A 27,499-nucleotide genomic window follows, 5' to 3' on the forward strand; every position below is an offset into this window, starting at 1 on the left:
CTTTCTGCATGTCTCGAAGTTCTGATGAGGTCAGGGACCAGGTAGTTTTTGCTTGTTGTCTGATTTCTTTCACTCCTTCCTCCCACTTCTCTGCTGAAGGACTGGCTTTCTGATCAAACCTTTCCTCCTCTTCTTCCTCCTCCTCCCTTACTGATCAATGATATGGACCCATTGACCTCCTTGTCCACTGTTTCTTTTTCACTACTGGGGCAATTACTGTTGTTGTTGTTGTTTGAGTCCCTATCTCAACCAGGGTGTCCTCAGATGCAGTTTGGGTCCCTATCTCTACTATCGTGTCCTCAGATGTAACTTGTATCCCAGTCTCGGTCATGGCATTCTCAGAGGTGGTTTGGGTCCCTGCCTCAACCACAGCCCTGTGAGAGTACTGCACTGTGGCTCGATAGGCACAGGCCAGGCCCCAGCACAGTGCTAGAAGCTGTTGGTTTTCATTGGGGTAGGCAAGGCACCCTTCTATCAGGTGGCATGTCAGTTTGCCAGGGTTGCTTGCCTGTTCAGGTGTCACGTCCCAGGTTATGGGAGGTGATAGCCATCCTAGGCACCTGCCCAAATCCTTCCACACACCCTGCCACCCAGGGATGAGCTGCCTCAGGGCACATTTCAGTATCACTTCACCCAAAAGTTGTCTTCTCTTACACCAGGACAAGACCGAATTCCACAAAACACATAATACACCAACAGTATTAATTAGTAATATTAAACAGCTCACGTAAGGGTGAACAAGGACCTTGGGAGCCTGCATATTAAAACCCATCCACATCCATCCCAGGTAGGGGGAGAGAGATGTATTCCCCCATCGTCTCCACAAGATAGCTCCCCCAGCACAGCAATAACATCGATGCCAGGGCCATGCACATAACCATTGTTTGTACTAGCATGCTCCCAAGTTCCTTCATCCTCCCCACAAAATAGCTCCCCCAGCACAGTAAGATCGTCAACACCAGGCCAAAGCACAGAGCAGCCATTGTTTGTATCAGCATGTTCCTAAGTTTAGCAAAATAGAGAGAAGCAGCACAGCTAACAAACCCCGTGACCTGCACAGGAGCTTGCAACTTAATAACTACTATAGCTGTAGCACCCTTAATACTAAACTGTTGTCATGCCTCATGTTGGGTGCCAAAAAGAAGTGTGGTGGTTTAACCTTGGCTAGATGCCAGGTGCCCACCAGAGCCGCTCTATCACTCCCCTCCTCAGCAAGGCAGGGAGGGGAGAAAAATAAGATGGAAAAAACAACCCCAAACTCGTGGGTCAAGATAAAGGCAGTTTAATATAGCAAAAGGCCGCGTGCAGAAGCAAAGCAAAACCAAAGATTATTCTCTACTTCCCATCAGCAGGAGATGTCTGGCCACTTCCCAGGAAGTAGGACTTCAGTATGCGTAGCGGTTGCTCTGGAAGACAAATGTTGTAAAAAAACCAAATGCCCCCAGTTCCTCCCCCTATCTCTCAGCTTCCTATTGCTGAGCAGATGTCATATGGTATGGAATATCCCTTTGGTCAGTTTGGGTCAGCTGTCCTGGCTGTGTCCCCTCCCAAGATCTTGCCCACCCCCAGCCTGCTGCTGAGAGGGGGAGAAATGTTGGAGAGACAGCCTTAATGCTGTGCTGGCACTGCTCAGTAGTAGCCAACACACTGGTGTGTTATCAGCACCTTGCTAGCTACCAATACACAGCACAGCACTATGAGGGCTGCTGTGGGGAAAATTAACTCCATCTCAGCCAGACCCAATACACACAGTTTGTCTTCTAAGAAGTTAATCTTACATGTAGCTTTAAAAAGCCTCATTATAATTTTTTTCTTCTTCACTGTCCTTTTCTGTAATGCTTAATGGCTATGTAAATGGTGAAGTCAATAATTACTATCTGCTTAAGAATAAATCAATTATTGAAAGCAACTTGAAAACAAATTCTCCAGTGTAGTGATTCTCATTAATAGCTATGAAGAATTCGGCCTTGGTTTTTAATATATAAATAGTGACTTGCAGCATCCTAGCTTGTAGCCAAAAGAATGAAATTGAAATTAAGACTTTTCTCATCAGTTGTTTTTAAATGAATTCAAAGTATTTATATGTTTACCTGCTTAACTGCACAGTATTGCACTCAATAAATACTATTCTATGGGAAGATAATGTTTAGATCCAATAAATTAGAAAACAATGAATTTGGTAACATGTAATTTCAAAGTAAGGTTCAGATCCCTTTGACATTGATCACTTCTGGTTTTTTTAAGCGATCAGACTGCTCTGCCACCCCACAGCTTTACAACTAGCTATAAACACTTGCTAATGCAAACAGTCTGATATACAACTTGTACTTTGGAATATGAGAAAAAGCTCTGGTAGAAGTTTTTGAGATATTTAGAGCATTGTTAGTTATTCCCATCCAGGACAAGCCTTCAACTTCTTCCAGTTTGGTGCATCAGTTGTTTTGTATATGGCTTTATAGCTATTACTCTTCATTATATCAGAACACATGAAGTAACTGAGTTCTGTTGCCTGCTCTTACTGGCAACTCTAGGCAATAATGCCTCTTAAAAACTAAGCCAATATCATATTAAAGGTAGCTAGATTTTTCTGCTCCATGTGTCAGGGTCTCTGTTCCACCAGTTCAGGTTAGAAACCTGGTTTCCCACATCAGTTTCTCTCTGACTGTTTATATTAATTTGTTCCACAGTTTAATTGCTGCCCTCATAAGTGTTGTCTCCCATTCTCTCACCTGCTGTTTTTATAGTGTTCCCATATTCCCATATTCCTCTTTTAATTTGTTAGACTAAACAAAAATCTGTTTCCCTCTGGTATGGAAGGTTTTCCTTTATGCCTGATTATATTAATAGATCTTGGAACTAGTTTCAGTTTGAATTCTTTTTTCTTTTTCTTTTGACAGAGTGTGGTGGGTTGACCCTGGCTGAGGGCCAGGTGCCCACCAGAGCCGCTCTATCACTCCCCTCTTTCATTAGACAGGGGAGAAAAGGTACAATGAAAAAAAAAACTTACGGGTCGAGATAAGGACAGGGAGAGATCATTCTCTAATTATCATCATGAGCAAAACAGACCGAACTTAGAGAGGGAATTCATCTTATTTATTACTAAGCAAAACAGAGTAGAGGAATGAGAAATAAAACCAAATCTTAAAACACCTCCCCCCACCCCTCCCATCTTCCCGGGCTCAACTTCACTCCCGGCTTCAACCTCCGCCCCCCTCAGCGGCACAGGGGGACGGGGACTGGGGGTTACGGTCAGTTCATCACGCGGTGTTTCTGCCGCTTCTTCATCCTCGGGGGAGGACTCCTCTCATCGTTCCCCCGCTCTAGCGTGGGGTCCCTCTCATGGGAGACAGTCCTTCACGACCTTCTCCAAGGTGAGTCTCCTCCACGGGGTGCAGACCTGCAGGAGCAAACTGCTCCAGCGTGGGTCCCCCACGGGGTCACAAGTCCTGTCAGCAAACCTGCTCTGGCGTGGGCTCCTCTCTCCACGGATCCACAGGTCCTGCCAGGAGCTTGCTCCAGCGCGGGCTTCCCACGGGGCCACAGCCTCCTTCAGGTGTCTCCACCTGCTCCGGTGTGGGGTCCTCCACGGGCTGCAGGTGGAATCTCTACACCCCCTCATCCTTCCTCCATGGGCTGCAGGGGGACAACCTGCTTCACCATGGTCTTCACCATGGGCTGCAGGGGGATCTCTGCTCCGGCGCCTGGAGCACCTCCTCCCCCTCCTTCTGCACTGACCTTGGTGTCTGCAGAGTTTCTTACATCTTCTCACTCCTCTCTCTGGCTGCAAAAGTTGCCACTTCTTTCTTTTTTTTTTCCTTCTTAAATATGTTATCACAGAGGCGCTGATTGGCTTGGCCTTGGCCAGCGGCGGGTCCGTCTTGGAGCTGGCTGGCATTGGCTCTGTCAGACACAGGGGAAGCTTCTAGCAGCTTCTCACAGAAGCCACCCCTGTAGCCCCCCCTGCTACCAAAACCTTGCCACGCAAAACCAACACACAGAGGATGACAGTGTATGTAGATATATTTAGAATTCAAATTGAGATCTCTTCATGGTTTGTACAATGTCATGTTTATCTTCTTGTTTCTCTTGGAAATGTCTGTGGTTACAATCTAGTGTTCCACTAGCCCTTTTTGCAGCTGCCTAGTGTCCCACATGCCTATAGTTTCCCACATGATTGACTAATGTATTGGACAGCTCAGTTGTTAAAAATGACTGATGACTCTACAAGGAAATCATAAGTACTTGACTTAGTACTGTGGCATTGTGTCCCTTTTTTTTCAGTCCTTATGGTTGTACAGTTTTTTCCCCTACAGTGTCCTAATAATTCACTGTATCGTCTGTGACTGTCTCTTGTGGCATCAGCCAACTTAAACATTTTTCCTATCCTTTGATTGCTGTTAAAAAAACATCGAATAGGATAGTCCCATAATGGGTCTTTGAGCACCTCTGAGTAATATTCAGCCTGATGCTTAGGAAAGAAAACTTTGTGTGATGCAAACTACTTTTAATATATCCATGCAGCATTTTGTTACATTTTACCTCCATGTTTTATTCTCTCCTTGAAAATTTGTGCTGAAGCTTTGCATAATACTGAGGTCAAGGTTATCCAATCTTTTTTCCCCCTTTATGAGCATTACATACTTGCTGTCCTTCAGTGATATTGTGCCAGTCCAACCTGTTGGACTTCTTAAAAATTACCAGACTTTTGAGTAAATGTGCCAGTTCCTTTGGAATTCTGAGTTGATAAAGTGTGGGGTTTTTCCTCCACTCCCAAATTTTAATTTGAATGCATTAATATTGGCCCAGATCCTAGAATTAGCCTTTATGCCAGCGCACAGAAGTCTGAGAATTGCTTGTGCTTACCTAAGAAAACCATATCTGTTGTATCTAAATACATCATGTATATTTGCATTTAAATATACAAATATATAAGCAGAGCATTCTAAACTTGAAGGTCACTGCATGCTAATGTTGATACAGGGCTTTAAAAGGGAAACATTATTTACTGATGGGTGTTTAAGATAAGCAAGGAGTTTATCTTCAGTGTAATTTTAAAAACTTTGAGAATGTTGTCCATAGTGGGATATTGCTTCCAGAGACTTTTTACTGTGATGTTGCAATGAATTTACTTTTAATCTTGTTTCTCAACAGTTTACCAGTAGTATTTGCAGTAGTAGATATTTTAGTAGTATCTGTTTTGGGATATCTTTTTACATAAATGTACAATGATGATCAAATTTGGGGCTTAATTTAGTTAAATATATGTAATTTTGCTGAAATTTTTGCAAAATGCAACCTGCTATAGGATGCATATATTTCAGTCCTCTTGCCTTTTTATTTTAGTTATGATTTTTTAAAAAAATATTTCTGCATTGGCAAAACTGCAAGGGAGGTGAAAAATAAAGAACATCTCTCTGAAATATTTTTAGCTTTCTAAGGAATGACTGCTGTTGAACAGTGAGTTTCTAAGTATACCTGCTATATATTTCTTCTACAATTTTACAGATTGTATAGTTAAATAAATCAGATTTAGGAAGAATATTGATCTTATCCTGGCAAAGTGTTCATATAGAGATTTTGTTTTAAATAAAAGTTGAGCTACATTTTAAAAGCAAGCAAAGTTGGTTACATAAAATCACAGTCCTGCAACAATAATTTTGTTGAGACCATTACACCAGGTATACTTATAGTTTTGTGTTTAGGTGATGTGTAAATGTTTCTGTGGTTATGGGTTTTTACAGTTGATAAATGAAATGTTTTGATACGAGTATAACAAATCTTTGTGATAGAATGGCAGAGGAAATATACATTCTGTCACTATGACTTTTATTTTTCCTTTAGTATAGGTGGACTAATTCTCTGTCTGTATTTATTTTCTGAATTAAACCCTAGTTTTTCAGTTTCATTATAGCAATTCAGATGCTTAGCATGGGTGTTTACACCAGCAATTTAAAGAGCAACTAGGCTGAGTATTTGATGTGTACTATTATATTAAACTTGAATTAACCCTCCCAGTCATAATGGAAGAAGTGACAACTGCTTCAGGCTAATATTTCTCATCAATTACTGCAAGAAAATTACTAGTTTAGATGCAGCCTGTATCTCCCAGCCAGGAGAAGTTGAAAATGTTTCCCTACTAGCCTCTGTGTAGCTCTACACATAAGAACTTAGATATTTGTATCTGCAGTCTCTTGGGGTTAACTGGAGAGAGTAGAACATGAAGCAAGGTCACAAAGCTATGAACCTTTCTATCACCAAAGGTGATCTTTTCAGTTTAATGAATTAGCTTATTAGAAGTGTAGTACAGTGAGTTCTGGCTAAAGTCAACGAAGTGTGGGTGAGCATGTATATAGTTGTGGTGGGTTGACCCTGGCTGAGGGCCAGGTGCCCACCAGAGCCGCTCTATCACTCCCCTCTTTCATTAGACAGGGGAGAAAAAGTACAATGAAAAAAAAACTTACGGGTCGAGATAAGGAGAGGGAGAGATCATTCTCTAATTATCATCACGAGCAAAACAGACCGAACTTAGAGAGGGAATTCATCTTATTTATTACTAAGCAAAACAGAGTAGAGGAATGAGAAATAAAACCAAATCTTAAAACACCTCCCCCCACCCCTCCCATCTTCCCAGGCTCAACTTCACTCCCGGCTTCAACCTCCGCCTCCCTCAGTGGCACAGGGGGACGGGGAGTGGGGGTTACGGTCAGTTCATCACACATTGTTTCTGCCGCTTCTTCATCCTCAGGGGGAGGACTCATCGTTCCCCCGCTCCAGCGTGGGGTCCCTCTCACGGGAGACAGTCCTTCACAACCTTCTCCAACGTGAGTCTCCTCCACGGGGTGCAGACCTTCAGGAGCAAACTGCTCCAGCGTGGGTCCCCCACGGGGTCACAAGTCCTGTCAGCAAACCTGCTCTGGCGTGGGCTCCTCTCTCCACGGATCCACAGGTCCTGCCAGGAGCTTGCTCCAGCGCGGGCTTCCCACGGGGTCACAGCCTCCTTCAGGTGTCTCCACCTGCTCCGGTGTGGGGTCCTCCACGGGCTGCAGGTGGAATCTCTACACCCCCTCATCCTCCCTCCATGGGCTGCAGGGGGACAGCCTGCTTCACCATGGTCTTCACCATGGGCTGCAGGGGAATCTTGCTCCGGCGCCTGGAGCACCTCCTCCCCCTCCTTCTGCACTGACCTTGGTGTCTGCAGATGTTCTTACATCTTCCCACTCCTCTCTCTGGCTGCAAAAGCTCTCTCTAACTGTTTTTCTCTTTCTTAAATATGTTATCACAGAGGCGCTGATTGGCTTGGCCTTGGCCAGCAGCGGGTCCGTCTAGGAGCCAGCTGGCATTGGCTCTGTCAGACACAGGGGAAGCTTCTAGCAGCTTCTCACAGAAGCCACCCCTGTAGCCCCCCCTGCTACCAAAACCTTGCCACGCAAAACCAACACAATAGTTTAGCATATGATTGGAGGTTTGCTTCTACTGCTGTCAACTGAGAAATTTGACTGCATACACGTTGTGAAGAAAAACTGCAAACTGTCTAGCTATTTTCCCTGTCATCAAAGCAAAACACCAACTGGAGCCTAATGCAGTGCTTGAATGTTGAAGCCTTCTCAAAATAAAGGGGTTTGGAGTTGATTGAATGTGCTTGTTTATTTTTAGACCAGTGTTTAAAAAGAGCCCTGCTACAAAACTGTAAGAAGCTGAGCAGGTATCCAGAGTTGCGGGATGCATCAGAAAGGTGGTGGTGGTGAATCATTTCTTATTAATGTGAAGAACTGGTATCTTATTAGGCAGATCTTCTTCCTTGTTCTCCAGAGTTCTTGAACTGTTTACCTTTTCAGAGGCTGCCCTAATCTGAGCTGGTAATGGGGATCATCTAATACCAAAAGTGGCCAAGAGCTACAGTTCTGCTATTGATGCTTTAAGTTCATCATAGGACTATAAAGAGCAACACCTGCAGTCTCCAAAGAGAAAGGACTACTATTCCTCCCTTCTAGAGAAGATTGTCCATTCTGTTTGTCATATTTTGAGAATCCTTGATACTAAAGATGTAACAATAAGCCTCCTGCTGTTGCATACTATCCAAGTCTGCAATGAATATGGGAGGGAGAAGATTTACAGTGGGTAACATGAACATTAAAAGCTTTGGGAAACAGAAGTTAATGTTATAAGACAATGCTAGTAAAATGCAGGGATAAAAGTCTGTAGAACCTGGTTTGATATTTCCAATGTTTTGCTGTTATCATGGGATCCCAGTTTCTGCCCATGTATTGGTGCATAGGAAAATGTGGTATCTTCTCAATATGAAAAAATAATTACCTTGATGTTAAAATAGAGGTGCTGCTAGGCAAAACTCCTGCCTGGTTGCAAAAAAGGCAGGGAATTGAGAAAGCCCTGCAGCAGACTAGGATAGTAAATAATTATGGGAAAATATTTCCTATATGTCTAGCATACCCTTGAGCATAATCTAGGTGTTATGCAAGGCACAAGATGCCACAGAAGTATCTTCTAGTGAAGTATGAGACTTGCCCCTTTGTAATCTAGTTCTTGGGTTCAGAAGTCCAAGCACAAAATGACCACTGAAATCTGAGAGTGCTTCAACAAACAAATTTTGTTTTGTCACAGATTCATATCTTAGGATGCAGATAGGGTAAGAAGGCTAGGAGGTCCTTTCCAGTTATGTCCTAGATTGATATTACCATGAACTGGGTTTTTATTATGGTATTTTTTCAGCATTGTTACTGGGTTGTTTTTTCTTTGGGAAGTTGGTGGGAGGAGGTTTCCCTCTGGCAGTTGCTACCGGATGGTAAGTACTGCTTGCAATGTTGGGCTAGGTTGAACTCTGCTCTATTTCAAGGTGACTATTATATTCTTAGGTTATTCATAGGTGTGGCAGATTGCTACTTTCAAATGTATCCAAAATGAGCGAATGTCTTGAGGAAAAATAAATACTGTTTTCAGGCTTTCTATTTTTACTTTAAGTATAATTCTTACTACTTAATGAGAGTTAAGGTTTGTCTGTGTCCTCACAACATACTCATATGAGCATCTTCAGGAAAGACTGATCTGTTCATTAAACTCCTTTTTGAGTCAGGGAGTGTAATGACCTATTTTGTGTTGTATTAGGGCTGTTGATGGGTCACATGTAGAATTCTTTTTACAACCCTGTCTGTATTTAAACCAAACTATTTCTGCATTTCATTTAAGATAGTCTTGTTGCTTTTGTCCTAATGCAAAAAATTCCACTGGGGACGGTACATTGCTTGAATGTCAAGACTGCTTTGAACTTATGTTGGCCAAGCAGTTGGGATCTAGAGGTTATTTATCTTGCAACCAAGGATTTACTGAAAGAAAGGTCAAACTGCCTTCTAATAGAAATATCAAAATGGATTAAGAAGCTGACTAGAAAGAGAATATGGAAGGAAATACAAGATGAATGTAAAGGTTGGTTGTACAATGTGGAAGACCACAGGTATTCCTGTGATGAGGCTTTTTATATGAAATGGTTTGATACATTGCCTGTATTAGAAATTCAGCATGTTAACTTGTGCAGACTGATCCTGCCTTTCTTCTTTTATTTCCTGTGTATTTCTGTATATGATGATAACACATACCCATAATTAATCCAATGAAGTGCTTTAAAATCTATGGGATGAAGGAAAACAACTGTGTTCAAGCAGATACAGAAAAGCAGGCAAGATCCAGTTTGTTTGCTGCTTTACCAAAACCAAACCCCAATGAATAAATTAATTTAAAATAATATGCAGATTTCTGCACAAAACATACTTGTATTCTTACACAAAAAAATATTTCAAACTTGTAGATCTTTTTTGAAATTTAGCTATGTAAATAAATTCTGAGTCACTTTTGTCATAAAATACAGTATATTGTGATAATTTCTTATGCTTTTCTGTTACAGATTAACTAAACTCCAAGTATTGGAACTTAGAGAAAACCAGTTAAAAATATTGCCAAAGTAAGTATGTATGAAATTTATTTAAAATACTTTGGAAGGTTTTTTCTGTAGTTATACTAATAATGTAATCCATATCAAAAAGTTGATCACAGCTTAAAATGTGTAGCTAAGTAACTGGACTAAGTTCTCACAAGGAACTTTCCTTTCATACTGCTGAATTTATATCTCTCTTCAGACTCACTGGTCTTCCTATTCAGAGATTTGCATATTCAAAGATTTCTGAATTTTTTCTGTCCCTCTCCAGCTCTGGATTTCTGATCTACCTATCAAGCTTTTAAGTCAGCATGTGGGCACTTCAGGATGATTGTTCTGAAGTGTCTGATGCTTTTTGCACACATCATTGTATTGGTGCCCAGATGCCTGTCTGGGTACTGTTCTGATGGCTGAATGCCTGAAACTTAGACATTATCTCTAAATCAAATGTGGAGTTTGAGATGCTTGCTCAGAATGACTGAGAGAATGTGATTCACATGATGTGAACAAATTTTTTTCTGTTTAATATACTTCGCTGCTGAAGAAAGTAAAAACTCCTTACTGTGTTGCACAGTCTGTTATGCAGTATGTATTCTATAATGCGAAAGGCTTGTTTAACATAATGGCAGCATATTAGTCAGACGTGTTTTCTGTAATTGTAAAATAGTTATGGAAATTGTTATAGTATTTGTTTTAACAGTAAATGCAATTGTACTTATCTCTTAAAATCTAGCACCTTTCTAAGCATTGCCTTGCAACTCTCACTCATTTCATCAAACAAACCCAGGTTGACAATATTGCAGTTCCTGCTGTTTCTATGAGCTAGAGCAATTCTCTGAATTTTCTGACTTGCACTCTGGAGTTCTAAGTGGGTTAACAGAGGTATAAAAGGTCAATGAAGAGAGAAACAAAGATCTTAAAGATGGGATGTGAATAACTAGCTGTAGAGTCCTGAACATGTTGTGGTGTGCAATGAAAGGGGTCCTCTTCTGGCAACAGACACTGGTAAAGAGGTACTGGTTTCAGATGTTTTGGTAGAGAAGAGGAGGCACTAACACTTGAATATTCATTCTGTCCAGCTCATATGCTAGCAGAGACTTGCATGCAGTAGGCTGAAGTGTGAGTTGCCAGCCCTTTAAGTACAACAGCCAGCTTTTCTAGTGACTCTAGCTAACTGTGTGCCTAAGACATGAACAAGGGGTATGTTCCATTGGAAATCCCTTTTTGTGTGCCTAAATACAGTACTTTGGTGTCTGCTGTCTAAAAATGTCAAAACTCGCATCTGGAATGAAATGTATTGTCATGGTTTAGCCGCAGCCAGCAGCTAAGCACCACGCCAGAAGAAAAAGGTAAAAAACTCATGGATTGGGATAAGGACAGTTTACTAGGACAGCAAAGGAAGAGGAAAGTAACAGCAGCAGTACTTAGAATATACAGAATGGGTGATACACAATGCAATTTGCTCAATGCCTGGAACCCGATACCCATACCCAGATACCCATACCCAGCTCATCCCTGAGCAGTGACCCCTTTTTCCCTGACCAGCTCCTCCCTTATATACTGAGTATGAGTCATGGTGTCGAATATCCCTTTGGCTAATTTGGGTAAGCTATCCTGGCTGTGTCCCCTCCCAGCTCCTTGTGAAAATTAACTCTGTCCTAGCCGAAAACCAGGACATTATCCACCCCTTGTTACATAAAGGGTATGACTGATGTGTGGCTGAGGGAGGCCCTCCCGTTGAGTCACGAGGTTCAGAAAGGACCCCCTTGCTTTCTGAACTCCTTCTCAGAGAGGAGCCTAGGTGCGGCTAGGTCCAGTCTTAGTCCCAGACTTGGTCAACGGTTCATGTCTAAAGGATTATGTGTGTAGCCACTTATCAGAGTCAATGTTTGCCTGTCAGAGCCCCCTAAAGGACTTTCATTGAGACAGTTTTGCAAAGTTGAAACTAATAGAAAGTTTATAAAAGCAACAGATATAAACAGTTCAGAATCGACATTGATAAATGCACTTACTGCAGTAGTGCTAATATATGATTATAATGCTAGCAAAGTGCTATCCTGGGTATTCTTCACCAAAAGGTGAAGGCACAATGCTTACCAAGAAGGCATCCCTGTCTTGGGTGGAAGAGGAGGAGCACAGCCTGTCAAATGCCTCTTCAGGGTCTTCAATTTCTTCTCCTCTCGACAGGGGTAACTTCCTCAATATCCTTTATACCCTAACCTCAGTTGTTCTCCTCCCCGGAGTGACGTTTAGCATGATTTGGGTGGAGAGTCGAGTACTATAGTCATATATGTTTAGCATGTACTTCTTTAAGCTCATTATCATACTTAGGGGTGTCAACTTTAACATTCATTTCACAGATAATGAAGCAAAAGGTCTCACTCTGGGCACTGTGGCCTTCAAGATTCTGTGTAGAAACCACCTATCTGTTTATTCTGCATTCTCTAGCCAAAACAGGGCCGTCTTGCTACTGTAAGACTCCCTCCTTCAGCTGCTTCTCATACCAACCTTGCGGATCTCCATCCACAATGTTTGCACAAGAGATAAGCGGACACCAATGTTTTTAACCTCTTATGTACAACTGTCACACCCCTTATTCTATACCATCTATGTCATGCCCAGATCCTACACTTTCCAATTAATCACCACCACAATTCCTGCCTTTGAGATAAATATATGTATACACACACATACACAGATAACATTCCCTTAGTCTATAGGCCATCCCTTTAAAATGTCCATTGAGTTCGTTTAGTCCGTGCCTTTGGGCTCCATCTGTCATAACAGTCTTTCAGGGCAGGAGAGATGGTGTGTGGTGTTGGATTGTTGCATATTGCATCCGGAGCTCACAGCTGGTGTATGTGGCGCAGCCCATGCCCATAGTCTGCGGGTTTGTCGTGGTTCAGCCTCAGCTGACAGCTGAGCACCACGCGGCCGCTTGCTCACCCCTCCCCAGCAGGATGGGGAGGAGAACGGGAAGACAAAAGCAAACTCTGAGGGTTGGGATAAGGAGAGTTTACTGAGACAGAAAAGAGACAGGGAAAATAACAACAACAGTACTTAGAATATACAAACTGGTGATGGGCAATGCAGTTTCTTACCCAATGACCATACAACTCAGACCGCACGCTCAGACTCATCCTGAAGCCAGACTGTCCCTGAGCCATGTGTCCTGAAGCCATGCCACCCCTCCCTGACTAGCCCCCTTCTATGCTGAGCATGACGTCATATGGTATGGAATACCTCCTTTGGCTAGTTTGGGTCACTTATCCTGACTGTGTCCCATGCCAGCTTCTGGTGAAAATTAACTCTATCCTAGCTGAATCCAGGACATTATCCACCCCTTATTCTGTACCATCTATGTCATGCCCAGACCCTACACTGCCCAAATAATCACTACTTTCCCTGTCTTTTTTATACATATATATATACACACACACACACAGAGATATCATTCCCTTAGTCTATATGCCATCTCTCTATGATGTCCATTGAGTTCATTTAGTCCGTGACTTTGGGCTCCATCTGTCATAACAGTCTCTCAGGGCAGGAGTGATGATGTGTGCTGTTGGACGGTTGCATGCTGCATCCAGAACTCGCAGCTGGTGTATCTGGCATGGTCCATGCTTGCGGTCTGTGGGTTGAAGATGTTGATTTTCAAGGAAGGTGCTGGGCACCAGTTGCTAAGGCCAGTTCTAGTTCCATCATCGCAGCATTCATCCTTCATTAATTTGGGTGATTCTTACTGTAATACTGTTGATAGAGCATATAGCAATTGTAGCAATGATAATGCACAATGACAGGGTTATTTAGCAATTAACATCATACAGTTTAATTTATTGTCCATTCTCACCCAAAATCAGATCCCCTTGAGGTACACATGGGACTTCCCCACCATTCCGCATCACCCACCAAGTGCACCCAGGTCCTTGAGCAAAACCCATTTATGTCATGCGGCAATGTCTGAAGCTAGTTGGTTGGCTTTCACCTCTGCAAGCTGACTCGATTCACCTTCTTCTTCAGAAGCTTCTTCAACTCGTCATGTAGGACTCCGTACAGCAGCCTTCCACCTTCAATGTTTTCTCACAATGCGACAGGACCCATTAGTGAGCAGGGCATATCCCTTCTCATTTTCGGGCAGTTTATTATACAGTGAGGCCTCTTCAGCACGTGTCACCTCCTCCTCTGGTGATATTCTGAAATCTTTGCCTTCTGGCCAGTCCATGATTACTTCTAATATTCCTGGGCAACTGGGGTTTCCTATTCGAGCCCGCTGTGTGATCAGTGCGACCCCCCTTACTCCACGTAGCATTGCATGCATGGTGTGTAGAGGGGACCCTCTCTTTGAACATCCAGCCCAGCGCCGGCAGTCGGGGTGCCAGGAGGAGCTGTGCTTCAGTACCAATCACTTCTGAAGCAGATCAAGCCCCTTCATATGCTGCCAATGTCTCTCTTTCAGTTGGAGTGTAGTGGGCCTTGAATCCTCTGCGTCCTCAAATACAAAACCCCAGGGGTCAACCTCGAGTCTCCCCTGGTGCTTTCTGCCAGAGACTCCAGGTAGGGCCATTCTCCTTGGCTGTGGTGTACAGCACATTCTTTACATCTGGTCTTGCTCAGACTGGCCCAAGGGCTACTGCATGAACTATTTCCTGTTTAATTTGTTAAAAGGCTTGTCGATGCTCCAGGCACCATTTGAAACGTCTTCCAGGTCACGTGGTAGAGAGGGCTTACAATGAGACTGTAATTTGGAATGTGCATCCTCCAGAAACCTACAATACCTAAGAAAGCCTGTGTCTCCTTTTTGTTGGTCAGTGGAGACACAGTTGTTATTTTGTTGATCACATCCATTGGGATCTGATGACGCCCATCATGCCATTTTATTCCTAAAAACTGGGTCTCCTGTGTGGGTCCTTTCACCTTACTTCGCTTTATGGCAAAGCCAGCCTGCAGCAGGATTTGGATTATTTTCTTCCCTTTCTCAGAAACTTCCTCTGCTGAGTTGCCCCATACAATGATGTCATCAATGTATTGCAGGTGCTCTGGGGCTTCACCCTTTTCCAGTGCAGTCTGGATCAGTCCATGGCAGATGGTGGGGCTGTGTTTCCACCCCTGGGGCAGTCGGTTCCAGGTGTACTGGACGCCCCTCCAAGTGAAGGCAAACTGTGGCCTGCACTCCGCTGCCAAAGGGATCGAGAAAAATGCATTAGCAATATCAATTGTGGTGTACCACTTGGCTGCCTTTGACTCCAGTTCATATTAAAGTTCCAGCACGTCTGGCATGGCAGCAGTCATCATCAGTGTGACTTCATTCAGGCCACGATAGTCTACCGTCAGCCTCCACTCTCCATTGGACTTCCACACTGGTCATATGGGACTGTTAAAGGATGAGCGAGTCTTGCTGATCACTCCCTGACTCTCCAGTTGGTGAATCAGCTCACAGATGGGAAGCACGGAGTCTTGGTGCAATATTGTTGCCGGTGCACCATTGTGGTAGCACTTGGCACCTGTTGTTCTTCAACCCTCAGCATCCCCATAACAGAAGTGTCCTCCAAGAGACCGGACAAGGTAGACAGCTGTTCAGTTTTCTCCATCTCCAAGGCAGCTATTCCAAATGCCCATCAATACCCTTTTGGGTCCTTGAAATACCCTCTCCTGAGGTAGTCCATGCTGAGGATGTACAGCCAGTCACAATGAGGTGCTTTTCCCAGTCATTCCCAGTTAGGCTTACTTCAGCTTCCAGTACGGTTAGCTGTTGGTATCCCCCTGTCACTCCAGAAATAGAGCTGCGTTCCGCCCCTTCATAGCTCGATGGCATTAGGATACACTGTGCACCAGTGTCCACTAGGGCCTTGTACTCCTGTGGGTCTGACGTGCCAGGCCATCGGATCCACACAGTCCAATAAACCGTGTTGTCCCTTTCCTCCACCTGGCTGGAGGCAGGGCCCCTCTAATCCTGCTCATCATAGTCACTACTCACCTCTTGCAAAAAGGACTTGGAAGTCATTTTTCCAGGCCAGGTCCCCCCTTATATACTGAGCATGACTACATATGGTATGGAATATCCCTTTGGCTAGTTTGGGTCAGCTATCCTGGCTGTGTCCCCTCCCAGCTTCTTGTGAAAATTAACTCTATCCTAGCCCAAAACCAGGACATCTATACCATGAGAAAGCATGAATTTAAATCTTCCAAGTGTGAAACATTCTACTCATTCATGTGATATACATAGTCTCTTTATTTCATTGCTCTTTAGCCTATTACTAATTTTCAATAGAAAAAATTAGAGGACATTTAATTTGGGCTCTTAGCTCTCTTAATTAAGTTACTCCCAACTGAGGAACAGCAGTTATAATTAAAGCTTATAGCTAATATAGATTTTTTTTTAAAATACAATTACTCTAACCTTATATGCTGTAATTAACACTAATAGCATGAATTATGTCCAATATTTTAAAAAGAGTAGTATACGGAAATCTCTTTTAGTGATAAGAGATGCTTAAACAAATGCTCTAATATATTTAAGCCAAACACTTCTGTTGACATTGCTGGGAATTTTTTTGTTGACTTCATTGTTTTCAGGGTTTCATCCTTGCTCAAAAACTAAACAGCAACTGTCATGGTGATGTCCTCTGCAGCACCTCCATAACAATCTACATACAGTACATGCTGAACTGCCACCTTTATTATTCTCTTCTGGTACTCTTGTGGTTCAGTTAAGGGAGATGAAAGCTTTTGAGACTACTTTTTTAGTTATTAGTTTTAACACATTAATATGCATTTTGCTACAGTGAGGCACTGGAAAAATATATTGTATGTGTATGATGTAGACTGGGGAGAAAAATTTGTTTTGGTGTCTGTACTGTGCAAGAGGTGATTCTGCCTTTCAGGATAATACAGCCATGCAGCAGTTGACCTGGCCAATGAAGGTGTCTGTGGCCTGCCTTTAACTATTATGTCAGAACAGAAGCCAGTCAGGAAATTTGAACTTACAGTTTCCCAAACCTGAGTATGTGTTTTAAAAGGAACATAATTTACAGCTTTAAACAGTGTAGAAAATCCAAAGGTGTGTGTTTGGGGGGTTTTTTGAAGCTAATATGATGTAGCAGTACATGCTAATATTTTTGCTATAGAATAGAAACGTTTTCCCTGTCATTCTCTCCTTTTTAATATTTTCATACTTATAGCTGCTACTTTTCATATTTGTAATGAGAGATGTATTTGGATAAACTTCTACAAAATCAGCTAGCCCTCTTGCGGAATTAAACATGCACATAATTTTTAACACTAAAGCATAAAGCACTTGAAGGACTGTTAATCAAAATGGGTAATTAATGCCAACACACTAAATCAACCTTGCTTTGTGCCAAATCTATCATTTTGCTTGGAGCTTATCCATAACCAGAGACTGCAAAACTGGCAGTATCATAATGCAAACCAACTAAATAAAAATATTATTTCTACTGAAAGTAATGCAAAAATATGCAGAGACTATTTGAGGCATTTATCTGATAGGTAGCTGAAAGCTGGGAAAATGGTCTATTGCAAATATAAAGTTTTCTTTGTCAAATTTGTCAAATTCTATCCCACATAGCTGTGTTCTCCCTCAATCTGCTTTTTGAAACTGAAACTTAGATTGTCAGTGGAGTTTTGGACTGCTCATTCTAGTAGCACACAGTCTAGCTAGCATAGCTTGAAAACAGAAGAAATGGAAAACCTTTTTAAATTGAAGCCCTGAGTAAAAATAGATTATGGTGTTGCCCACAAAGTTTTGAAAGCTGCAGAATGATACACTGGATCCTTTAAGTGAGTCTTCAGCTGTGCTTCAGGGAGACGCATTGGGGCAAATTTATTCATAGCATATGGCACTAAAGTTGGTATTTGCACAGTCTCATAAAGCATTAAGAAATTCAGCTTATGCAGTATTTCAGAGGGACTTAAATAATTTGTTAGAATTCAGAAAATGAATTTTAGCCATTGGCTTATTGTTCATCCTATTTATGAGCTTCTAGAAATGAGGAAAAATGTTTCTTGGATTCTTCTGGAGGTAGCCTTCTCATGTTTTGGGGTTTTTTTCTTTGTCTTCTTTGAGACAGTGGGAATATGAGTTAAAGGTGTCCTGGCTTTGGCTAGGATAGAGTTAATTTTCACCAGAAACTGGGACGGGACACAGCCAGGACAGGTACCCTGAAGTACTCAAAGGGGTATTCCATACCATATGCTCAGCATAAAAGGGGGCTAGTCGGGAAGGGGCGGCACAGCTCCGGGACAGGCTCTGGGATGGTCTGAGTGTCGTGTCGTGTTTTGTATATTCTAAGTACTGCTGCTGTTATTTTCCTGTCCTTTTGCTGTCCCAGTAAACTGTCCTTATCCCGACCCATGGGGTTTGCCTTTGTCTTCCGATTCTCCTCCCCATCCCACCAGCTGGGGCTAAACCATGACAAAGGCTTTCCCCTAAAGCTTGTGTATACTGTGTGTGCAGTGCAATAAAAATGGCTTCTGCTTTTGTCTTGATCATGTCTTATTTATGCCTAGTTTGTCCCTAGCATGATTGCTATAACATAATGAAAATCAAGTCTATAGATAGATGTTGAGTGTAATCCTTTTTGGAGATTAATGAATAATATTATTATTAACTTAAACTTACTTTCAATAAATAAGACATTTTTCAGTAGAATGTAATTTTTGAACTGTGTATTCAGAATAACTGTAATAGTGTAAGGTCTTTGAAGAACAACTTTAAAGATATTAGTGTTCATACTTATATTCTGATAATACAAAAGACTCTCCCAGTTAGAAGCTCTTATTTAGTTTTTCCATAATTTTATAGTATGTACACACTTTTGGTTTATATTTGAAAGTTTTTGATATATTCTTCTACTGAAAGCTATTATTAAATAAATACAGAACATAATGCCATATGAGGGATTCACAGCATCTTTGAAAATATTTTTAGGTAGTACTGCTGTAGATTGATCGTGTAGACAACCATGTACATATTCTTTATGGGGTCCCCAAAGTAAACTTAAATGGAGGAAAAATTTTGCAAAAACACAGCTTGAAAGAATGAATTTTACTTTATTTCAGTCATTGATTTAATCTTTGCCCTAAGTTGGCTTGAAGAGTATTGATGTGTCATGAAATCCAATTTAGTAATCTGATTTGTTGTAGGGCTAGAGGAATAATTAGGATTCCAGACCATATCATATGGAAGCAACTTTGTCAGCAGCCTGGAGAGGGAGAAAGGTGTTGGTGGTTACTGATTCAACAGTGGTCTTTTCTGTTTTATCTAATCATTAGGCAGTGCTCTGTCTTTGGGAGGAAAACATGTAGTTAACCAGCCTGTGGCTACTGAGAATGCTGATTATGTGGGGAGATGAAAGACACTCGAAGAGTAAATTCAGTTACTCTTTATCATAAGGATGACTCTAGTGGTCTTTTTATTAACTAATCTGTAGATGAGTTGCAGTGTACTCTGTGTGACAGTCACAGTCAGCATGATCATTAATGTGTACCTAGTTGAACAGTGTGTGAAAATTTGACCTTATTTAGATATCAGTCCAGTAACAGAACAGCAACACTACTTAATACTGATTAAAATAATATATTTGTATGAATACAGGAAGATTGGATGTAACTGGTATTTTCTTAAATCTAATTCCTTATTAATCCCCTTCCTGTGCAGAACCATGTCCAGACTGACTCAGCTGGAGAGACTGGACTTAGGAAGTAATGAATTCACAGAAGTGGTGAGTTTTGCCTAAGTAACAGGGCTTTATATTTTTTATAAATCTCTTTATCCTTTAATCTATTTTTAATCAATATGAAAATGTAAAAATCAGCTTTAAGAGTTTTGCTACTGAGCAAATATTATGTATACCTTATACTACTTTATATAGCCTGTTATAAAAATTATGTGCATATTCTTATGAATATGAGTATGTGTTTTCAATTTCAAAATAAAACACTGTGGTATAGTGTGGCTACATTACTGATAAAAAGTTAATGGTAATATGTGTTTGAATTATAAACATAATCATTTGACTTAAAATAAATTCTAAACACTTATTGGTCATCATGTATTTAATGTTGCAAGTTCTTTAAAAGCTGTGCATAACCTACTTTTATTAGTGTGTACAAACTATTTAGGTCCAATGGAAACTATATTAATTATAAGTTTGAATATTATTCAAAATAGTATTTACAGTTGAGGTGCTCAGATTTCTCCTTCAACATGAATCTGTTTGTTTCCTGTTCATGATGTCAGACAAATACATCTTCCATTTACAATCACTTAACATCCCTCTGCTTCTACAAGTACTTTCCTGTATAAGAGAATTGAAATAGAAGTATAGTGGAACATATTGACTTGCCGTATAACAAAGTCAAGCCTCTGTGTGCCACCAGTAGGGTACTTCATTAGCCACAGATCATGCAGAGCTCAACACTTACCTAGCTGTATGGTTTGGCAGATAGGGAAGTGTATTTAAGGAATTGTTCTTTAGTATTACACTTCCAGACATTACCATTACTGCCATATTCTCATTACACTGTAGATATTCATGTGGGAGCCTTAAACTAACATGCTCAGGCCCACATTAAGCCATAACAGCCAGGAACTAAGTATAGGCTGTAAAATTACCTGTTTGGGTATATTTTTGGCAGATTGCTTCATCTCTACCAGCCTTTTATCTAGAAGAGTCAACTACTGGTAACTTATTTCATTAAGATCATAAGGTAAATGCGCAGAAAAGTTTGAAACTGCTTTTTGGGTAAAGATATGTCTGAAAGGTAGTCTTCAGTTAAGATTTTCTCTTGGAAAATTAATTTTTAGGAGCCAAGACTGCAATTTATGCAGGAATACTGTACACTTACAATATAACAAAATTGAGTTCTGTGTTTAACTGAACTTGGTTGTAGTTGTTAAGGTGCAGTAGCACCAATTTTGTATTACTTTCTCAGGAGGGAAGTTTAAATAGGAAAGCATATGCAGCATGGCTGTTTACCAAGACATGGTCTTTCCCTGATACATAAGATAGTTCTAACATTAAGTTGTAGTGGGAGCATATCCTGCACTTCACTTTATGGATAGAGTGGTTTGCTTGTATCAGGCAGATGCACCCTTTGTTTGCTGCTATAAAATTAAATTTTTTTTCCCATTTCCCCAAAACTGCAAAAACTGGTTTTTGAAAAACAGCTCTTCTGAGTTGATGGAATTTAAGGGGTTTTAGACCTCTGTGAGAGGGGGAATTATACATATAAGATTTATTTATTGTGTGCTCCAGTTGAAAAATAATACTTTCTGTATAAAAAACTTAACACTTCCTGTAAGAATTATTTAGTGCTATAATCAAGTTCTTAAAATATTTTTGTATATCTAGTATGTATTTACATTTGTAAAAGTGAATTATCTGGGGTTTATTTGGTGACCCAATGAAACAGTATATATAACAGCTATAAGACATTACTTAAAGTTTCAATAGAGGAATCACTGAAGTTGGTTTTGCCTTTCACTATTTTTGTATGAAATTTTTTAAAAACTGTTTCCTTTACAGCCTGAAGTACTTGAAGAACTGAGTGGGTTAAAGGAATTTTGGATGGATGGTAATAGACTAACACTTATTCCAGGGGTAAATCCTTTTACTGTGTTAAACTTTTAGTATTTTAATTTACAGTGGTATTTGCTTTGTCAGCTATCATATATGTTAAAGTTACTGTAAAATTTTAATGTTACTTAAAGCCAAAAGGCTAAATGCCACTTAAATGCTTGACTAGTCTACTTAGAAATTGTCGCTGATCATGACAGTTGTGTACACAGCTTTTCTTTCATTGAAAGTTATAATCCTCTCATCTAAAAATTATGTTCCAATTTAGGAAATGAGTAAAAATCCTACATCAAATCCTGGATGAAATTTAGGGTTGACTAGTCCTTCCAAAAAGGAATTATTTTATGTTAGACAGCAAGCAGGAATTTACAGGATATATATGTTGTGTGAATTTTTACTCATCACAGTTTTAAAAGAAGCAATGACTGTTCAGAATTTTTTGCCATGTATACAAGGAATATAGCCAGTTCCTGAGAAAATGTTCTGTTGACTAAAACCAGGTTTTCCTGACATCTCTTAGAATTACATGAGGTCCAGGATGACCTATTATTGTAGCACTTGTGAACCTGTGTTTATGATCAAGTAAACTAGTATTTGAAATTTGGGAAGCAGCTGGTCTGTTTTCAGACTTAAAATCACTGGCAATCTTCTGATGTGCGGGTTTCTTGCCTGATCAGTAGTCTTTCAACTGTCTTTCCTCACTTCAGCTAATTCTTTGAAGAGTTGAGTGGATGTATTAAACCTTTCTACTCTACAGTAAAAGTAAAACTATTTGTGAAAGAGACTGCGTCTTCCCTGTGAAGATTTTAGTAGTGTTCACAAATCTTTAAGCTTATTCTTGGTTCATGTGGAAATGTAATAAAAACTTGTATTTTGGTTTGTTTTTTCAGTTTAGTACAATTAGGGATTCATTGTGGCTTTTGAGGTTAAGTAGGATGCAGTTTTACACAAAAGGCAAAAATAAGCATTAAAAAATTTTCACAGAATCACATAAATTCAGAGAACATTAGGAGTTGGAAGGGACCTCTGGAGATCATCTAGTCCAACCCCCCTGCTAAAGCAGGATCACCTAGAGCAGGTTGCACAGGATTACGTCTGGACGGGTTTTGAATATCTCCAGAGAAGGAGACTCCACAACCTCTCTGGGCAGCCTGTTCCAGTGCTTGGTCACCCTCAAAGTGAAGAAGTTTTTCCTCATGTTCAGATGGAACTTCCTGTGTTCCAGTTTGTGCCCATTGCCCCTTGTCCTGTCACTGGGCACCGCTGAAAAGAGTCTGCCTCCATCCTCTTGACATCCACCCTTTAGATATTTATAAGCATTGATGAGGTCCCCTCTCAGTCTTCTCTTCTCCAGGCTAAACAGATGCAGATCTCTCAGCCTTTCCTCATAAGAGAGATGCTCCAGTCCCCTCATCATCTATGTAGCCCTCCGCTGGACTCTCTCCAGTAGTTCCCTGTCTTTCTTGAACTGGGGAGCCCAGAACTGGACACAGTACCCCAGATGTGGCCTCACCAGGGCAGAGTAGAGGGGGAGGATAACCTCCCTCGACCTGCTGGCCACACTCTTCTGAATGCACCCCAGGATACCACTGGCCTTCTTGGCCACAAGGGCGCATTGCTGGCTCATGGAGAGCTTGTTGTCCACCAGGACTCCCAGGTCCTTCTCTGCAGAGCTGCTTCCCAGCAGGTCAACCCCTAACCTGTACTGGTGCTTGGGGTTATTCCTCCTTTACTGGAGCCTTAATTATGTCCTAATGCTACACTGTGTACATCTACATGTCTGAAGTCTGTTCTAAAGCTTTAGTCACTTGATTCGTGATATCTAATCAAACAGTTGAATTTACAGCAGACTGACTTTAGAGACACCTGCAGAATAACTGTGGTGTGTCTGTGTGTGTGGAAAAACATCAACTGTGCATATCTGCACAAAATATTTGATTATAAAGTTTGGATATTTTGCATAAAATTGTATTTCAGCACTATAAATAGGTTTTCTCTTTTCCTGTGGCATTACACTTGAGAGACAGTTTGTTGTCAAATCTGCTGGCTTTTTTTGTTTTGAACTTGCACTTCCTAGAATGCATTATTTTCTCTTGCTTTTAGTTCATAGGAACATTGAAACAACTGACTTACTTGGATGTTTCTAAAAACAACATTGAAGTAGTTGAAGAAGGTATTTCAGGTTGTGAAAGCCTACAAGACCTACTGTTATCCAGTAATTCACTTCAGCAACTGCCAGAGTCTATTGGTTTGTATTTTCAGTTAATTCATGTTCTTAAAAGCTTATAGTTTAGGCATAGAACACTTGAAAATAGACAAATGGCATTTTAGATCTAAGTTTCAATTGATTTAAAGTTCCTGTTTTGGATAAAGCTGTAATGTGTAGCTGAATAATAACATTTATATTTGTTTTGGGGCATTCTTAACTTTATATAGTAGTTTGTAAATGGATGAGAAACTATCGACTGTAAGAGTAAAAAGATCACCTTCCCCTATGGCTGGCAAACAAGTTCTGTAAGCTTATCTGCTTATTTCCTTAGAAGATATATAGCACCATAGGCATGCCAGGGAATACAGATGTGGTTGCTTGCCCATAGGTTTTTTCCCCCCTTAATTTAAAATTAAAACTAAATTTAATGAACTCAAATGTCCTTTTTAATTTACTTGTTCATTTTACTACAGGTTCCCTGAAGAAGGTAACAACACTTAAAATTGATGAAAACCAATTAATTTATTTGCCAGACTCTATAGGAGGGTAGGTATTTCAGCTGAATAAAAGGTTGCATTGCCTTTCTGCACACTTTTCTGTAACAGTGGCTCCTCTTTTGAATGTTTTTACACCTACTTGATTTTTTTCTATATATTCATGTCTTAAAATTGAAAGCAAGTGCTTTCATATCTTACTTCTAGTTCACAGCATATATGTTCTTTACATAATATTTAATATCAAAAGACCTATGTTCCTCACTCATTAATGCAGCCACCAATTTATAAAAGAAAAATTGAATATGAAAGAAAATAAGATGTTTAAAAAGGCAGTCAGCTGTCTGAAAGTGGGTTTTTGGCAGTAACATAGCTGTGGTAAATATTGCAAATGATCTTGTAAAAAATGAATCTGAACACACACATTTATCTTTTTTATATTATAAGGAGAATTTTCAACTGTTAATCAGCAGGATTTTTTAATGTATAATTTGGTGTTCAGCAATTTAATTTAAAACTTGAAAATGACAGCAAAAATAATTGGTTCAGAATTAAGTGCTGTACAAATGAAGGGTATATGTTCCAATTTCTGTTCTTGTATTATAATTAATGTAGGTTTTGTTTTGTTGTCAGAATTTACAAAATACTTCTTTGCTGCCAAAGTCTTAGGTTTGCTGTCTCTAACTCTTTAAATTCTTTTCTTGTTCAGAAACTGCACTCAACTCCTGTTTGGCTATGATGTGTCCCACTCCGAATGTTTTCAGTGCCTTGCACTAGCACGTTTTCATGTAGTACACAAATATTTGATGTTGCTGACCCCCCTGTTTTTACTGAAAGCTCTCTTATGAGGACAGTGTAAAGGAAACTTTAAAAAACAAAACCAAAAAGCAACCCACCAACCAACCAACAAAAAAACTCCAAAACCCAAATACAATTTAGGCAATTAGTAAAAGATTTCTCTTGGAATTGAATTCCCTTGGATTTCAGAGTTTTATTTTGAATTTAATTTGAGATTTGTAATTGATAGTGGTATTAACTTCATTTAAACTTAAAGTATTCAATTAATGTTGGATGAATTAACCTGTATAAAGGAGTTTCTTTTTTCTTTTTTCTTCTTTTTTCTATTTTCTTTTTTCATTTTTCCTTTTTCATTTTCCTTTTTTCCTTTTTCTTCTTTTCTTCTTTTCTTCTTTTCTTCTTCTTTTCTTTTTTTTCTTCAGGTTACTATCAGTAGAAGAACTGGACTGTAGTTTCAATGAGATTGAAACATTGCCTTCGTCTGTTGGGCAACTCTCTAACATAAGGACGTTTGCTGCAGATCATAACTTTTTAACACAGCTCCCATCAGAGGTATGTATTTAGTTACAAAACTGTAAAATTTTAATGTATCTTAAACTATATAGTCTGTACAATTTTTTGATAAGTTAGTAATTCTTGAGTAGATTTTCTGTGTGTATGTTTTTAAAGGCAGGTGTATACAAATATACAAACTTTCAAATAATGAAATTCTGAAATTTTTTTAAGCAAGAAGTAGCTAGTGTATTGAAACTAAAATAAGGTTTAATATGTAAGAATAAATCTTTAAAAAGCAAAAATAGCTGTAATACTAATTGTTTTAAAACACTAAAAATTTGTGTATTTAGAGTTGTGAAGATGAATTAATTCTTTGGGGTTTTTTTCAGATTGGAAACTGGAAACATTTAACAGTGTTGTTTCTGCATTCTAATAAGCTTGAATTTCTCCCTGAAGAAATGGGTGATATGCATAAATTAAAAGTCATCAATCTGAGTGACAATAGGTTTGTGAATACATTAATTCAAATAGAAGCTGTGTAAAATGCAATAGCATTGCATATATTGTATCGTAACTGATATCTGTCCCCCAAATGTAAGTAGAGGTATTGTCATGAATATATTATGCTATCTTTCCTTATCTCACCCAGAGCTTAGAAGCTGACTGAGATGCATGCATTTAATGTATTAATGTTGTATTCTGGATCTTGCTGTTCCATTGTATTAAGCTGTATTTAATTTAATGTCTTAATCACATGCATTGAAGCACAGCTTCAAAACATTGATGATTGTTAGCATGTATTTTTCTAGGGAATTAGTTTGGTTATTTTCATAAAACTTTGATTCTTACTTAAAAATTAATACCTTTCTATATTGCATATGGAGGACACAAAACAGTATCACAGTATATTGTAAAACACTTGAGTGTGCTGGAGAAGGGGGAAGAAGGGAGTTGTGTTTTATTAGAGCTGGTCATTAAAAACTGTCAAAACATTTCTTTTTTGCAAATTGCCAATTTGTAGAATTTCAATGTATTGGGAGAGATAAGTGAGCTCTCCATCCTGTTCTGCCAATCCAGCTTCTCCGTACTCCATCTATAGCCTGATTTATCTGTTAATGCCACAGCTTTCATTTACCAGGGCAGCCTCATTCCCATACATGTTTCTTGGGGAAAAACAGCACTTTTTTTCAGGTGTAGCACTTTTTTCTTAATTGGAATGCATGTGTATTGAAAGATAAAATTGCTGAGGATTCAGATTAAAGTATGAAAATAGCCTTGATTTTTAAGTTGGATAGTTGACTTATGCACAATGTCAATAATTGTCTTCAAAATTGTATTCAAGTCACTGAACTGAGTTAAATTCAAGTTACATTGTCTCATTGTTTTAATCTGTTTGCTAAAATGGGTGGAAATGTGGGGTTTTTTCATTCCAGGTATAGCTTTGAATCTAAAATAAAAGCTGTTGCCTTTCAACTGTCAATAGTTTATTCATTTAACTATATCTGTAAATGTATTATTTTAAAACATTTTACAAGCTAATGCAGCATTGTTTCTTAACAGTATTGATAAGTGTATGATAAATGTACTTACATAAACTCTTCTTGTTGTGATTTACAGACTGAAGAATTTGCCATTTACCTTTACAAAACTGCAACAGCTCACTGCTATGTGGCTATCAGACAATCAGGTTAAGTTTTTAAAAAATAAAAATAATTATGTTGACTTTATTCCTGATGGAATTGACAAGTACAGAGCCATCTGTTAAATAATGAGACGTAGTACTGTGTATATACATCAATACTTCCTTGACATTATTTCTGTGTCGGTTCTCTTAAAACAAACAGCACTGAGCCTACTTGACTGGAGACTTTCATATTTCTGGCAAAGTTCTGTGCTATTAGGAAATGCAATTTAACAGATGTTGATTCTTTGGGTTTTGTTTTTTCTTAATTCAGGGTTG

At 39.7% G+C, this 27,499-nt stretch overlaps 1 protein-coding gene across 17 annotated transcripts in view; it reads left to right on the forward strand.

Annotated features, from left to right (window-relative positions):
- LOC142599150 (erbin-like) overlaps positions 1–27,499 on the forward strand; it is a 157,486-nt gene that overhangs the window by 88,564 nt on the left and 41,423 nt on the right. For all 17 annotated transcript variants that reach the window (XM_075738855.1, XM_075738870.1, XM_075738864.1 and 14 more), the window contains 8 exons: positions 9,914–9,970; positions 19,623–19,686; positions 21,493–21,567; positions 23,647–23,791; positions 24,226–24,298; positions 25,467–25,596; positions 25,929–26,044; positions 27,157–27,226. In XM_075738855.1, the coding sequence (XP_075594970.1) occupies positions 9,914–9,970; positions 19,623–19,686; positions 21,493–21,567; positions 23,647–23,791; positions 24,226–24,298; positions 25,467–25,596; positions 25,929–26,044; positions 27,157–27,226 (730 nt within the window). The remainder of the gene's footprint in view (positions 1–9,913; positions 9,971–19,622; positions 19,687–21,492; positions 21,568–23,646; positions 23,792–24,225; positions 24,299–25,466; positions 25,597–25,928; positions 26,045–27,156; positions 27,227–27,499) is intronic.

Source organism: Balearica regulorum, chromosome W, assembly GCF_011004875.1.
Source record: "Balearica regulorum gibbericeps isolate bBalReg1 chromosome W, bBalReg1.pri, whole genome shotgun sequence".
NCBI classification, from domain to species: Eukaryota; Metazoa; Chordata; class Aves; order Gruiformes; family Gruidae; genus Balearica; species Balearica regulorum.